This window comes from Vulpes lagopus, chromosome 9 (assembly GCF_018345385.1).
Source record: "Vulpes lagopus strain Blue_001 chromosome 9, ASM1834538v1, whole genome shotgun sequence".
Classification (NCBI taxonomy): Eukaryota; Metazoa; Chordata; class Mammalia; order Carnivora; family Canidae; genus Vulpes; species Vulpes lagopus.
In genome coordinates this window covers 33,143,568-33,160,517 of record NC_054832.1, presented here as the reverse complement: position 1 = coordinate 33,160,517, position 16,950 = coordinate 33,143,568, and the positions used below count along the sequence as shown (strand labels likewise).

At 29.4% G+C, this 16,950-nt stretch overlaps 1 protein-coding gene across 15 annotated transcripts in view; it reads left to right on the top strand.

Moving 5' to 3' along the window:
* Positions 1–16,950, top strand: part of RIMS2 (regulating synaptic membrane exocytosis 2) — a 588,301-nt gene that overhangs the window by 317,642 nt on the left and 253,709 nt on the right. For all 15 annotated transcript variants that reach the window (XM_041769575.1, XM_041769574.1, XM_041769584.1 and 12 more), the window contains one exon: positions 1,693–1,846. In XM_041769575.1, the coding sequence (XP_041625509.1) occupies positions 1,693–1,846 (154 nt within the window). The remainder of the gene's footprint in view (positions 1–1,692; positions 1,847–16,950) is intronic.

Genomic DNA, 16,950 nt, shown 5'->3' with positions numbered 1-16,950 from the left:
ATGTAGCCCCAGTATTTATTTTTGCTTTTGCTTCCCTTGCCTTAGGAGACATATTTAGAAAAATGTTGCTATAGCCAATGCCAGAGAAATTACTGCTGTGCTCTCCTCTATGATTTTTATGGTTTCAGGTCTCATTTAGGTCTTTAATCCATTTTGAGTTTATTTTTCTGTACAGTGTAAGAAAGTGGATCAGTGTCATTCCTTGTATGTAGATGTTTGGTTTTTCCAAAACCATTTGTTGAAGAGACTGTATTTTTGCCATTACATGTTCTTGACTCCTTTGTTGAACATTAATTGACCATAAAATCATGGGTCGATCTCTGGACTTTTCATTCTGTTCCATTGATCTATGTATCTATTTTTGTGCCCACACCACACTGTTTTCATTACTGTATTTTGAAATCTGGGATTGTGATATCTCCAGTTTTGTTTTTCTTCTTCAAGATTGTTTTAGCTATTTGGAGTCTTCTGTGGTTCCATACAAATTTTATGAACTAGATTATTCTAGTTCTATGAAAAATGTTGTTGGTATTTTGATAGGATTGCATTAAATCTGTAGATTTTTTGGGTAATAATGATGTTTTAATAATATTTGTTCTTCCAGTGCACGAGCATGGAATATCTTCCATTTGTTTGTGTTGTCTTCAGTTTCTTTTTCATCAGTGTTTTACAATTTTCAGAATTCAGGTCCTTTACCTCATTTGGTTAAGTTTATTCCTAGGTATATTTTTATTTTTTTATGCCATTGTAAATAGGATTGTTTTCTTAATTTCTCTTTCTGCTACTTCATTATTGATGTGTAGAAATGTAACAGATTTCTGTATTTTGGGTTTGTATCCTATGACCTAATTGAATTTATCAGTTCTAGTTCTTTGATAGTCCTTAGGATTCTCTATATAAAATATCATGTCATCTGTGAATACTGAAAATTTTGCTTCTTCCTTACTAATTTGGATGCCTTTTATTTTTTCCTTGACTGATTGCTGTGGCTAGGACTTCTTAGTATTATGTTGAATAAAAGTGGTCAGAGTGGACATCTTTGTCTTTTTTCTGATCTCAGTGGAAAAGTTCTCAGTTCTCAGAATATGATGTTAGCTGTGGGTTTATTATATAAATAGCCTTTACTATATTGAGGTATGCTCCCTCTAAACCTACTTTGTTTTTATCATGAATGAATGTTGTACTTTGTCAAATTCTCTTTCAGCGTCTACTGAAATGATCATATGGTTTTTATTCTTTCTCTTATTGATATGATATATCACCCTGTTTGATTTGTGTATATAGAACTACCCTGCACCACTTGATTGTGGCGAATGATTTTTTGATGTATTTCTGGATTTGGTTTGCTAATATTTTGTTGAGAATTTTTGCATCTTTGTTTATCAGAGATATTGGCCTGTAGTTCTTTTATTTTCTTTTTTGTAGTGTCTTTATGTAATGGCAAATTTAACAATAAGTGTGTCTTCAAAGGTCTATAAAAAAAGTAGATATTTAAAACTATTAAGTCGGCAAGAAGTTATGCATATTTAGCTCTAATTATCGTCAAGTATGTGGGCAATTTTGTAATATAACATTGCTTTTGACCTAACAGCATTATTATTATAATTATCATTTTTATAAAAGTTATGAGACTTTTTAAGAGAGTTTCTATATAGTAGATATATAATGTTCTTTTGTCTCTTGGCTTTATAGATTTTAATTGAATTAGAAACAGCATTATTAGATGATGAGCCACATTGGTACAAACTTCAAACCCATGATGTTTCTTCATTACCACTTCCCCACCCTTCTCCATATATGCCACGACGACAACTCCATGGAGAGAGCCCAACAAGGAGGTTGCAAAGTAAGTTTTCAGTGAGATTTATCATACCTTTATTGAATTATCTTGAATGATATATATGACATAGAATTCGAAGATCCCATTTTGGATATTAACAGGCATCTATTAGTATTTTCATAGCTATTGATGGTTTTAAATTGGTACACATAAGTGAGGTTATACTTATAGCATTCATTTATCACAGTATGATCCCAAATGAAGTAATTATGTTTTAATTTTAGCTATTGGAAACTTATATAGGAATGAATAGAAGAAATAGTAAAATTTGGTCATGTAGCTATACATATCTGAAATTATGATTTCCATCTTCATTATGCCAAGTATTCTATAAATTTGTAGGGTGGCAAGGACAGCATAGTGGCTGAAACTACAACCATGAGCATTACTCAAACAAACCTGGGTTTAAAGTTTGATTCTCTCACTTAAGAGCCATATGACTAAAAAAAAAAAAAAAGAGCCATATGACTTCAGGTAGGTTCTCTCTCTATGATTCACTTTCCTCATTTAGAAAATGGAAATAATACCTAAATTAAAGTGTGGTTACAAAAGTTAAATATTCTCAGAAATATAAGCTGATGTGATTATTGTTGTTGTTATTATCATCAGTGTTTATATTTTCCCCTGAATTAATGCACAGTCCAAAATATCAAATAGAATTTGATCAATTCAGTGAATCTTCAAAGAAACCGGGAAATGTTTTCTATACTAAAAAGTGGCATTATTGGCTTGTTGTCCTTACAAATCTAATTTGTTTTCTTGATGACTATTATTAAAAGGGGATGTGTCTGCTTGCTGCTTTGTGTGGTGTTCATGGATAATTTTATCTTCATGGAGTCAGCATTTTCCAGGCTTAGCAACATATTTTGTGAAGTACTTTTACTCCTTTTTAAAATAATGTCTCTGATTACTAGAATTTTATTTCTACTATCCAGTCTCTTATACAGGGGTGATATTATTTGAACACTAGTTTTACAGCATTCACTTTTTTCAGGCTCTCCACAGAGTAGACACTTACCCACTTATTGCAAATAAGTGTTTACTTATTTCCAAAAAGTAAACAATGTTCCATTGTTGCAATGTTCCATTGCAACATCTTTTGTTGTAAAAATTACACTACTATGAATTTTATGTGGACTCATTTTAGTGTCTATTCTCTCTGGTCACTGTAATAGACTAAGTACATTCTCTTAAATCACAATGTAGGATCATGGGGTTATTACATGAATTTTACTAATATAAATCAGTTTGTACTAATTCTTATAGTTTAAGTTTATAGACTACTAATGCCAATACTCCAGTTGCTATTACAATAACTAATATTGATGACTTCTAATATCTAAACTCTTAAATCTACCAATAATTTTCATGACTTTTTTTCTCCTCAACAAATTAAGAATAGTGTATATAATGAACAATCAGAATAGAATTCTTCCTAGTTAGCTACATGTATCATAGATTTTCATGCAATTAATTTGATTTAATCAAATTTGTAGCTTTCAATATTTAACCATTCCTCAGATGATTCCTCTGCTACTTAATCACTAATAGTATTAAATTCATTCATGGGTAATATGGTTTCATGTTGTACCATTCAGTATTGTCATGACTAACTAACTTCTAATAAAATAAGTTTTTAATATTTGAACATATGGCAAAAATTGGTGTTTTACACCTAAAATTTATCATAATCATAATTTATTATCAATGTGTAGGACTGAAATAAGTAAAAACATGTACAAATGCATAAAGAAAATAAAGATTAGGAAATAACACTAAGAAATAGAAAGTTGGAGTGCCTGGGTGGCTTAGTTGGTTAAGCATCTACCTTCAGCTCACGTCATGATCCCAAGGTCCTGGGATCAAGCCCCACTTTGGGCTTCCTGCTTAGTGGGGAGCTTGCTTCTCCCTCTCCCTCTGCTACTCCCCCTGCTTGTACTCTGTCTCTCAAATAAATAAAATATTTTTTAAAAAGTAAAGAAATAGAAAGTTAAAGACATTACTAGTGGCTGAGGATATATTGTCCATTGATAGCAAGTTCAAATTCAAATTAAGGTATGCATAAATAAACATTAATTATTTTAAAAATTCACTCATAAGAGTGACCTACAGAGGTTTTTTTTTTCATGGGTAGGGTAAATATTGCATTTATTTATAAATACATCTTAAATTATCAAAGATATGATCATTAACATATTTGATGGAACATATGCATGGACAATTATCAAAAATGTATAATAATCCCTCATTATTTTCTACATCCACATAATAGAATATGTTAGTAATACAGTCTCTGATGTTGTGAGCTGAGGCTATGAGCTTATTGAATATGCATGGATATTTAATGGTACTGTTGGAATTCTGTTTTCTCTGCTCATGATTTCCTATTTTAAATTTTAGATTCAAAATTTCAAAAAAGGACTTTATTTCCATGGCCATTAGTAATTTTTAATTTTAAGTATATATTTTTAAAATAATGATTATTTCATATATCTTGTAGCTAGCATAAATATTTTTTAAAAATCTTTTTGAGATAGAAGTCCAGGCAACTTTGATTATAAGCTTTAAATGGTTTCCCTAGTAAAGGAATTAGTGAAAGTATTTGAAATACATTGCTTCTTCTTATACAAGTATTTCTGTATGTTTTATGTTTTAAAACACTTACAGAAAGGGCCACATGCTCATAGCTCATGTCTGAAAGAAATTAGGTTATGGAAAATTAAATTTTCATAAAATAATTCTCATAAAATAAATTCTTTTTTTTTTTTTAAAGATTTTTTTTTTTTTTTAAAGATTTTTATTTATCCATTCATGAGAGACATGGAGAAAGAGAGGCAGAGACACAGGCAGAGGGATAAGCAGGCTTCTTGCAGGGAGTCTGATGTGGGACTTGATCCCAGGACTCTGGGATCATGACCCAAGGCAAAGGCAGACAGTCAACCACTGAGCCACCCAGGTGCTCCCATAAAATAAACTCTCATAAGTTATTAAATTAAAATTTTAATATGGAACTAATATTTTCTACAATTTTTAACTTCAGGCTCCTTTCACACACACTCTTATCCCAGATGTTACTTAGATATTACCAAATGATGAGACAGTGCATATTTCAAAGAGTGATAGATTAAGCATTTTTAAAAAGGTGTAAACAAAATTGGAGCTGTATGTTCAAATGATATCAATAGAGAAGTGAGATTGCTTTTTTAGATGGTAAAATGTCTCATGTAGTCACATAATTTTATTTTGATTCATTGGTGAGAAACTATTCATTACTGTCCTGACACATAAAAAGATTGTTTTTGAAGGTGTATTTTGATGTTTTAGTTTTATTTTTATATATTTACTGTCATTTGTATATTCTTTACTGTCACTTGCATAGTGTCTTAAGTGAAGTATTTTCCTTTTTAACATGACAGAAGTCATTTACAAATTACAAAATTGTTGGTTACTTGGTATCTTATTAACCATTCTCATCACAATTTGAAGTATAAAGATGATGAAAAACAGTTTTCTTTTTTGATCCTTTATTCTATTCCTAGTCCCATTTCAAGCAGATTCATCTCTTTGTTCTCAAATATTAGCTCTTTATTTAGTAAAATGCAACATTATTACCCTTCCACTTTTTAAAATAGATAATATCATGTCTACTATATTTTTATACAATCTTATAACCACAAGTCTTTAGAAATGTGAATGGAAATAAATCATTGGGACAAAACCATAATAATGATGGTTTTGAGGTGTAAGGTAAAAGAGATGTAATTTCATCATTAAAGTTTCTTAATATTTCAACTATTTGGGAGGATTTTTGGCCAATATTCTAATTTTCTACTCCATTCTCTTACTTATCTCTTTCTTGGACTGCAGGATGTGTATAAAGACCTCTTAACATTATTCTACAAGTTATTGAGTCTCTATTTATTTTTTAATCTTTTTTTTCTCTCTTAGTTTTGATTATTTTTACTCACCTGTCTTCAAGTTGACTGATATTTTCTTCTACAGTGTCCTGTTTCCTTGAAAACAGTACTATAATTCGTTTTAGCAAAATGTTGTATTTTTCATTTTAGAATTTACATTTGGGTTTCTTAGGACTTCCTATATCCTTCCTGAAATTCCCCTTCTTTTATTATATCCCTGTGTGTATAATATTATATATATATATATGATTTGTATGAGTGTAAATATATCAAATAATTTATAGGATCACATATATACACATATGTAAACATATGAAAAACATTTAGGATTATACATATATACACATGCACATATGTGTATGTGTGTATATGTAATCTACATATACATATGTAATGCTGTGAATTCGCTCATATTTATGATATTTATTTTAAAGTCTGCTAACTGCAATATCTTAGACTTCTGTGGATCTACTTCTATTTCTAGGTTTTCCTTTGATTCTGGATCACATTCTCTATGTGTTTTATATATATATACTAATTTTTATTGTATACTGAACATAGTGTTTCATACATGTTAGAGACTCTGGATTTGGAATAATGTTGGGTTTTATTTTGGCAGACAGTGAAATTTTTGAAAGATCACCTAAAACTTATGGAGGATATGTCAAGGCAATTCTATTTTGGTTCTTCCTTAGGTTTAAGGCATAGTGCTTAATCTGGTTTGTGGTTTTCATTCCTGAGGTATAAACTTTCCAGGCATAGTCCAAGGTATTGCCAAAATCCTCTGACATAATTGGACTTAAACTCGACTCTGTGTCCTGTGGATCAAGAAGTTGCTGAAATCTCCTTCCATCTCTTTTAGCTTTTTAGCTATGGCTTTCTTCTTGTTTTTCCCTCTGCAGTTTACAATTTAGGGAGGGATTTATGAGGCTATTGTGTATAAAATTTGGGTCTCCCCCTCTCTGGCTCCCTCTTTTTCAGGATTTTCCTTACAATTCTAGCTGCTATAACAACTCTGAATTCTGACCTCTGGCTCTTCAGCCTTGTAAGAATGAATGTTTTTTCTTGAGCTGTAGTTCCTCTGCAGGGCACCTAATTGGAAGGCCCTTAGGAGAAAAGCTATTTCAATATGTGTTTTTCTTATTTCAAGGGTCATAGCACCAATTTCTGCTTGCATTTATTTGTTCTCTGGTGTCTTTAAACTTTTTATTAAAATATTTGTTCAGAATTTGTAATTATTATTGGCAGAAGGGTTAGTTGAATATAAGTTACTTTGTCATTCCCAGAAGCAGAACTCTACATTTTTAGTAAACTTTTTACTGAAGAATAGCATCTATACATAAATGTGTATAAATGATAAATATACCCCAAGTGAATTTTCACAAAGTAATGACACTGTGTAAGTAGCACCCACATCAGGAATAGAACATCACCAGCCACCCTCTTTCTCTCTTTTAGTAAGTATTTGCCCCTGCCAAGATAATGAACCTGAGGTCAAATACTATAAAATTGTTTTCTTATTTTTAATTTCATATAAATGGAATACTTACACACACATAGGAATTTTATAGAATTGGAATTACAAAATATATTACTCTTTCACATGTGGCTTTTTTTTTTTTACTGTTTGTGAGATTTACCAATATTGTTGCAAATAATTGCAGTTAACTTATTTTCATTGCTATACACAATTCCATTCTATTAATATATAAGAATTTATGCATTTTACAGTTAATTAATAGTTTGCTTTTAGATTTTGGCCACTCCTAATAGTGCTGCTATGAACTTTTTCATACATGCCTTTTTGTAATCATATGTGTTCACTTTTGCTTTGAATATATCTGAGAGTAGAATAGATGGGTAAATGGCTATGCATAAATTCTACTGAAATAGATATTATTGAAGTTTCTCAACTGTATCCATTTTACTTCCTACAGTAAAAAACTGTACCAACTTGCACTTCCTACAGTAGTGATGAGGGTTTGAGTGTCTCTACATAATTACTTATTTTCGGTATTTTCATTTTAACTTACCCATTCAGGTGGATGTTCAGTGTTACCTCATTGTGGCTTTTAATATGCATTTCTCTAATAACCTTTTCATAGGTTAATAGACCATTTAGATATCCACTTTTATGAAGAGCCTAGTGAAATTTTAAGTCCATTTTTCATTTGAGTTCTGTCTTTTCTTACTGTTTTATGAGTGCTTTTCTTTTAATTATGGATTTGAATTCTTTATAACATAAATGTATTGCAAATGTACTTTATGACTTGCCTTTCCACTCTCTAATGGGATCTTTTAATCAACAGAAATTTTTAATGTTAATGTATTTTAGTTTTCAATTTTTTTCTTTAGTATTAGTGTTTTTTTGGTGTGATCTGTATAAAAATATCTTTATCTTCTTCAAGGTCATAATGATACATATTTTCTTCTAGAATAGTGCTTTACTCTGCTTGTTAAATCTACAACTCATTTGGAATTGAGTTTTGTATATTGTGTGAGGTAGGGATCAAAATTCATTCTTAACCCTTTGGATGTCCACTTGATCCAGTACATTTACTTAAAAAGCCACATGCATGTGGTTAACTTTTTGAAGTCATTCCTATCAATTAGCCAACTTTATTATTCTTATGCCAATACCAAAGTGTATTATACTGTAGTTCTATAATAAATTATAATGTCTGGTAGTATAACTAACCCACTTTTACTCTTTTATAAGATCATTGTTAATATTCTTAATTTTTTGTACTTAACAAACAGAGTATCAAATGATTTTTTATGAATACTTTTATGGAATTTTTATTCAAATTACATTGATCATTTTGGGGAGAACTGAAGTCTCTCCAGGGAGTGAGGAGAACTCCACTCCATGAGTCTGCTATATCTATAGATAATATTTTAATAGATTTCAATGTAGAGGTCTTACATCTTTACTATATCTGTAACTAAATATTTGATTTAAATTGACATTGATATTCAGGAGTATAAGTTGTTTATTAGTATTCAAAAACATTCCCATACATTATTTTGAATTTTGATGTACACTATTATGTTACTTGTGAATAATGACAATTTCTCTCTTTCTTTCAAATTGTTATACCTTGTTTTCCTTTTTCTTACTTAATGCTTTGGCAGAGTCTTATCATAAAGTGCTGAATGAAGTGATACTGTTGAGTAGAAGTTGCCATCCATGTTTTGGTCCCCATTCCTTGAGAAAAGCTTGAAATATTTCTCAATTATAGTTGATATTTGCTATAAGATTTTTACACTCTACTGATATTCAGAAAGTCCTATTTTATTCCTAGTTTGATAAAAGTTTTTAATCCTGAATGGTTATTGAATTGTATCATTTTTTCTGCATATATGGATATAACCATATGATAGTTCTCTTTTATTCTATTAATGTGGTATAATTCTTTGATTTTCAAATGTTCATCTAGTACTCCTGTGATGAATTCAGGTAGCTCATGATGCATTCTCATTTAATCTATCCCTGGTTTCAATTTGCTGATTCTGTGAGTAGAATTTTTGCATCTGTATTCAGAGAAAAAAAGATTGTCTTTTATTAGTTTTTGCTATCAATGCTATACTGGCTTCATAAAAATATTCAGAAATGTTCCTTCTTTTTCTGTTAGATGTCTTATTTCCCTTTCTTGTTATAATCTCTGTCAAGTTTTGATTTCAGTTTGTGTTGACCAAATAAAAAGTGTTTGAATGTATACCCTTATTTTCTATTGTTTTAACGAATTTCTGCATTATTGGTGTTATTTATTCTTTAAATGTTTAGTATTCACCATTTAAGTCACCAAGGTTGGCAATATCTTAGTGTCAAGGTTTTAAGTTATAACCTTAATTTATTGGCTAAATTTAGGGCTATTCAAAATTTGTGCCTTGTGCCATCTTTGTTATGTTGGATTTTTCTTGGAATTTGTACATTTCTCCTATTTAAAAAATTATTTGCATAAAATTATTCATAATAATATCTTGTCATCTAGTTAATGTCTGTTGGTTGTTTAATGATGCCCTCTTTATTCCTTAATATTGGTAATTTGCTCCTTCTTTTTCTTGTTTTTCTTGGTCAGACTTTCGAATGACCTATCAATTATATTAGTCTTTCAAACAAAAAAAACTGTTTGTTTACTTTATAGGTTGTATTTGTTTTTCTTTTCACTAATTTTTGTTCTTATTATTCCTTTCTTTTACTTTCTTTAGATGTGTTTTTTTTTTTCCTCCTCATTTCTTCAGAAAATAGTTCCATAGTTTTTATTGTGGTACTTTCATTTACCTGTCAATTATTTAGGAGTGTATTTTAAGTTTCCAAATCCTAGGGATTTTTATTTATTTGCTTATTTTATTTTTTACTGAGTCTGGCATATTATCTCTCTTGTCTGAGTATATACTTGGAATCATTTGGAATTTTTAAAATTATTAATTTTCTTTGTGATTCTTCATGTAACCAATTTTGGCAAGTGTTTTTGAAAAGAATGTTTATTTTGTCACATTTCTGCACATGTTCTATAAGTTAATCAGGTTTATTAGTTTTGCTGTTCAAATCTTCTAGATTTGCTTTTCTTTTTCTTAGTTTGAATATTCCATCAGTTATTGAGAGATGTTAACATTTCCATTTATGATTGTGGACTTTCTCTTTTTAATTTTATCACTATTTGCTTTATGGATGTTGAAGTTATGTTATTGGGTGTATACAAACTAAATTGTTAGGCTTTTTCAAATAGACTGATAATTTTATCATTACATAATATGTCTCTTTATATCTACGCATGTTTTTTCCTTAAGACCCTCTTTGCTTGATGTTAATAATGCTGCAGCTGCTTTTCTTTGGTTATTTTTGTGTGTGTGTGTGGTATTTCTGTCTAAATCTTTGTACTTTCCACTTCTTTGTGTCCTTATATTTTCAAGGTTTGTCTTTTGAAAACAATGTAAAGTTCATCTTCTTAAATCCATTATGACAAGATTTATTTTTTATTGGAGTAATTCATACATTTACATTTAATGTAATTTCTTAAATTTTGCTTAATATCTTACACAATATTACTTATTTTTATTTGTCCTTTTTTCTTCTTGCTCTCTTTTGAAATTCATATTATTTTATTTACATCAACAAATATTTAGTTACTTGTTATGCTGCTTGTGATTGATCCAAAGATACCTTATGTTTAGGTAGCAAGTAAAACTCTTTTTCACAAACTTGCATGTAAAATACACATTTTTTTCAAAAATTATATTTAAATCTTTAATCTTACTTAGGTATCTTTTTCCCAAATATCGATCTTTATTCCTTCTCCTTACCTACTCCTACCTCTTAACGGAGGTTCCAGAAAGCCCTAAAAAATGAAAATATTCAGAAAAGACTTATTAATTTTTAGTCCTTATGGAACTTTACTGATTTGTCCCAGTACACAATGGTTACTTAAAGCTAGATCTTTGCATAGCAGTTTTTACTAATGCTGGTTCTTTGGTGCTTAGCATCCAGTTGGATCGTGGAGCTGCCATCCTAGAATCCTAAAATATCACTCGACTTTGGGGAGGGAGGTTCTAGAGCCTGCTTCCCAGTTATTCACAAAGCTCTCTAACCATTGTCTCCTTACTAATTCTGAGAAATATTGATCTTTAGCGATGCCTTCCTCCTTTCTCTGCCCTCTCTACATTCCTATCTCATTTGTCTCCTCTAGCAAAATCTCATTAATAAGCCTAGAGTATTGAAAGTAAATTACTATATGTCACTTTGCTTTTCAACCCACAACATAAATTTCCCTAATTAAAAGAAACACTAAAAAGCTCACCACCTCTTTAAAATGTATAAGGGGAAATATAAGGATAATAAAGCAAAATTTACATCTCAGTACATGATCATGCTATAATCTTGGAATTTGTATAATTTTTATTATACATAGAAAGAACAGTGGTAAAATTAAAATTGTAAGCTTATGTAGAAATATTAGAGAATAATGCAAGTTGTTGATGAACATTTTAGCTAGGGCTTAAAAGAATAATTAGTAAGATTTCAGTAAATGGAGGTGAGAAAAGTAAATTGTTATGATGCTAGGAAAAAGACATAAAATCTAAATAAGATGAAACTTATACATAGAAAGCATTGAGTGCCAGGCTACGGATTATGAGATTTATATAGGGCTTAAAAGAATAATTAGTAAGACTTCAGTAAATGGAGGTGAGAAAAGTAAATTGTTAAGATGCTAGGAAAAAGACATAAAATCTAAATAAGATGAAACTTATACATAGAAAGCATTGAGTGTCGGCTACGGATTATGAGATTTATAATTTTTAAATATAATTTGAGGGTAGAAATCTAAAAGAAATAGCATAGTAATGTCTTAACGTGATGTATTCCTTCCCCTTGATGTGTTGCAACCTGGGGAAAAAAATGTTTTAAGGGGAGTAGTTTCCTTTCATTATGCCATATAAACAAATACTTGCCTTGCTTATAAACGAAATCTCATGTATTTTGGAATTGGAGAAAGTTAAATATTAGGGATAATGAACGGCATTGGAAAAAATATTAGGAGGGAAATGTCTTTGCTTGCTTAGATTGTAAGTTCTTATTTGCTTGTGTTTAGATTATAAGTTATTAGGCAGTGACCATGATGGTCTCCAATTAAACGTCTTAGTCTTAATTAGTAAATAATGCCCCATCTCTCCTCATAAAAAATCTCTTTCAACAATTTTCAGCATCACAGTTTGTGCCAAAATTTGTACATTAAAAAAATCATATATATGCTATATGTAAGTTATGTTATATATATATGTATTATTTATAAATATATATGTGGACATATATATATTTGGGACATATTTTAATATTTATTATTAAAATCTTTGTAATAAAAATACAAGCTTTAATAGCTTAAAACACTATATATATTTTCCAATTTAAAACCTTCTTATAAATCATGAATTTTTAATAATGAATAGAAACTGTAAATTTAAGAACAAAGGAACTATATACTTTTGAAAGAAAACACTCATATTTATTCTCTTATTTCTTTTTAAAATATTATGTACTTAAGATCTGTAGAGAAAGACCTACAGTTTGAAAAGTTTAGTTAATGTCTTTTATTCTAAATTATAGTGATGCTATTCTTACAGTTTTAAGAAATAGTGTAATCTTTTGACTATTAATCTCAAATTTATTAAAATGTCTTGTTTTAAATTCTGGCAGTGAAAATCTGCACTGCTGAATTAAACCTTACACTTCTTGGTGTGGTACTGATTATTTCACCTTATGTCCTTTTCCCAAGGGCATATTAGACAATGACAAAAGAAAAATCATATGGGACTACCATCTGACTTTAAAATTTATGTAGTAATGTATGAGATTTTCAAAAAACCACTTTGGGGGACGCCTGGGTGGCTCAGTTGTTGAACGTCTGCCTTTGCCTCACAGCATGATCCCATAGTCGTGGGATCAAGTCCTACATCAGGCTTCCTGCATAGAGCCTGCTTCTCCCTCTGCCTGTGTCTCTGCCTCTCTCTCTCTCTGATCTCTCATGAATAAATAAATAAAATCTAAAAAAAAAAAAAAAGCACTTTGGGGATCCACTTAACAACAGTGTGCTTTGCAGAAAATCCTCAAATAACATCTTTTAAATTAAAAAAAGATAGTAAACTTAGATAAGTTAAACCTGTCATTAAAACACAACATCTTAAATCATTCAAGATGTAAAAAAGACATGAAATTACACTTTTATACTAGTGTTCTTAAAAAAGAAAGCAATTATATATATTGTAATATCAATATAGGACATATACTCAATTTTATTGAAGGTACAGTTTTATTGAAGACACACTGTTACATGTGGGAATAATGTTGCCAAGAATGAAGTTCCACGATTCAGAGTTACCATTAAAAAACAAAAACAGTAGGGACACCTGGCTGGCTCAGTCAGTGGAGCATGCAACTCTTGATATCAAGGTTTTAAGTTTGAACTCCCCATTGTGTGTAGAGATTACTTAAAAATAAAATCTTTCAAAAAAAAAACCACAAACACCTAAACAGTAGAGTGACATAAAGTAAGAAGACTACAATGGAAATATTTCCTTACTACTAAGCATGTGTGTGAGATTTAGGTTTTGGATATGTTGTATTAGCATTAATTTGCATATGTGGGTAAATCAATATGAATGTGAATATCATCATCTTAAATATTTTAATGAAAAGTATTTAACATGATATAAAGTATCTTTGAAGAATTATAAAACTGGTAAAATGTTATTTCAGCATGTAAAATACAATTTCAATATAGACAATTTACTTAGATTTATAATTATGTTCAGTGTTTTTACTTAAGGAAATATTTATATAACAATTCATTGGTATTAGAATTTAAAATTATATACACTATAGCAATTCAGTTTTTAAAGTAACATAATAAATTTATTTATTAACTGTGTAACACATTTCTATTACACTTTTTCCTATAACTTTTTGCTGCATACCTTGTGATCATCTCTTCCAAAGACAATTTTATACTATCATTTTTATACATCTGTGCTCTATTGATTATACAAATTATTTTTATATTACTTTTATTCTACCATTTGTTGTAACTTTATCTCCTCTTTTGTTGTCATTTTGTTTTGGATGTTGAGATTCTTCATTATTATTACTCTGAGCTTTCTTTTTCTTTGTGATATAAGAGTTTTTGACATCTTAAAGCATCTTTTGTCTTCTCATTTTCAGTTTATGTTTGTGACTTTCCCTTGGAGTTCTTCTACTATTACATTTTAACTTTAGTATGGTTAATAATTGTTTTTCCAATGGTGTGCTGGAACTGGAGCCAGTTGTGCATATCTCTTCTCTTCATAGTCATTGACATTTGTAGCTTGAATTAGCTATGTGGGAGTATTTTACATTATGGGAATTGACAAATATTACAAATCAAGGCTTTTTCTTCCCCAGATGGATAGTTGTTAAACATTTACCAACATACCACTGACTTATATAGTATATCAAAATTAATTTCAGATTTAACAGAATTTAAATGCAAGAAGTTAAAATGTTAAAGGGTTAGAAAAAATATACATGAGTACTTAAACGAGCTGTAATGAAAACAATGGAAGGAAACTCAGAGAAGAGTATCAGTAGGTTTTAAAAATATATGGTAAATATATTAAATCTGTTTTTTAAAAGATTTAATTTATTTATTTTGAGAGAGAGATTAAAGCTGGGGTTAGGGATAGAGGGAGAAGCAGACTCCCCACTGATCAGGGAACCCCACATGGGGCTCAGTCTCAGGACTCTGAGATCATGACCTGAGCTGAAGGCAGACGCTTAACTGACTGAGCCACCCATGTACCCCTATTAAATCTATTTTAAATGAAAATTGTAGAAGGCAACATGGTAACCTGAAAAGTGAAGTGATGGTAAGTGTTGGTTGGTCAAACCTGATACTTGAGTTTATGCTGATTTTTTAAAGTTCTAGTTTAAACTAATTGATTCAGCTTTTCTCTAGTTTATGAACATATGTCCCAGATAAGTGTTAATAATACTTATAAAATGATTCAACTCTACAATTTTTTTCTAATTTCTACAATTATACTCTGTCCTCAGAAATTCCTATATAGTGGTTACAAGTTATTTTTTTCCTCAAAATACTTTGCATAATTCCACCACCATGTAGATTACTAATCAGACAAACCAATCATTTAAAATATTGCAAATATACAATTCTCTATTTGTTAAATAAATCTCAAAACCATTTCATTCAAATTTTAAATCTTTTAATTAAATATTAGAAACTAAGCTTTGGTGGTAACCTGTGAATCTATTATTTTATTATCCTATGACTTACTATCTTTGGGTTAGTGACTTAAATGTGTCAGGATAAATATTTATACTTTTCTAGGTATTAGGGTATATTTACACTTCTCTGGTATTTTTATGGCATGATCGTTCATACATTCCCTTAAATTTCAAATATATATTCACATAATTTACTTCTCTTTCAGTGTGAAAACAAGTTATTAATATTTCCTACCTTTTAAAACTTTGTAAATATTTATACATAGAAGAATCTAAAAAGAAAAGAAAAATCTAACTAATTTGTATTCTGCTAACTTATTTGTGACAATTTCTCTTTCCATATATGCATTTTTACCAAGTGAGAATATCAAAATAACTTGTTCTCTATAAATTCTTAAATTATTCCTCCTCCAAAAGAAATCAATTTTAAAATGTACTTTTTCAAAATTAATAATATTTTCTAAGATTCCTGCCATTTAAGCTCATAAGTTGCTTATTCCATATTAAATTTCTATGTGTAACTAATAACTCTTACATTTCATGGTTTGTTGTATAACCATGTATTCTTAAATAAAATTGATTACCATTAGTATGCAGAGCAAGTCTATTTTTTTTTTATTTTATATACCTTCTCTTAGCCTGTAATTATTTCATTTCCTCAAAGCTTCTGCTCATATAACTTGAATTTTTTACTAATTCAGATAAGTGTCTTTCTAACTTATTTTATTCTGAATTAGTATGCCCTCTTTATTTTATAATAAATATGTTAAACTGCAGTCTGTACTATAAAGCAGAGGTTAGATTTCAATATCCCTATTACATATAAATATTTTAAGTGTATTTTTGACATTATTTTAACATTTTTTTCCAGATAAAGCCTTATGTTCATATAATTCAGGTAAATTTTAGCATGCCCAATGTTTAATGCATGTATTCATATGCACATTTTAATTGGTTTTGTTGTTTTTTGCTTTGTCTGATTATTGTGCATATGTTAAATTCCTAAACAAAATGTCAGTAGCTTCCTTTTTCTACGTGTAGTACTTTTCCAGTATTCCCATGTGTACATCTTTATTATTTTGGTATTAAAAACCATTTGTTGAAATATAGTGATTTATGATTTCAGTATGTCTAATATTGTCTTTTAATATGGTACTATTTTATCAATGATAATGGTTCAATATATTCTGTGTTATTGTGTTCATTGCTTCCCTAAATTTGAATTTATATGGATACAATTTTTAATGTTTTTGACTTATGGAGGGATAGTGTTAAAAATTTTAAGTATGTTAAATTAAAATATAATTTAAACTATGATGTTTGCTGTAGTTTCCATCATTTTAGTTATTCTGTCACATCTTCTAAGGAAAACTGAATAGATTTACTTTTATTACTCTAATGTATTATGATTTTTA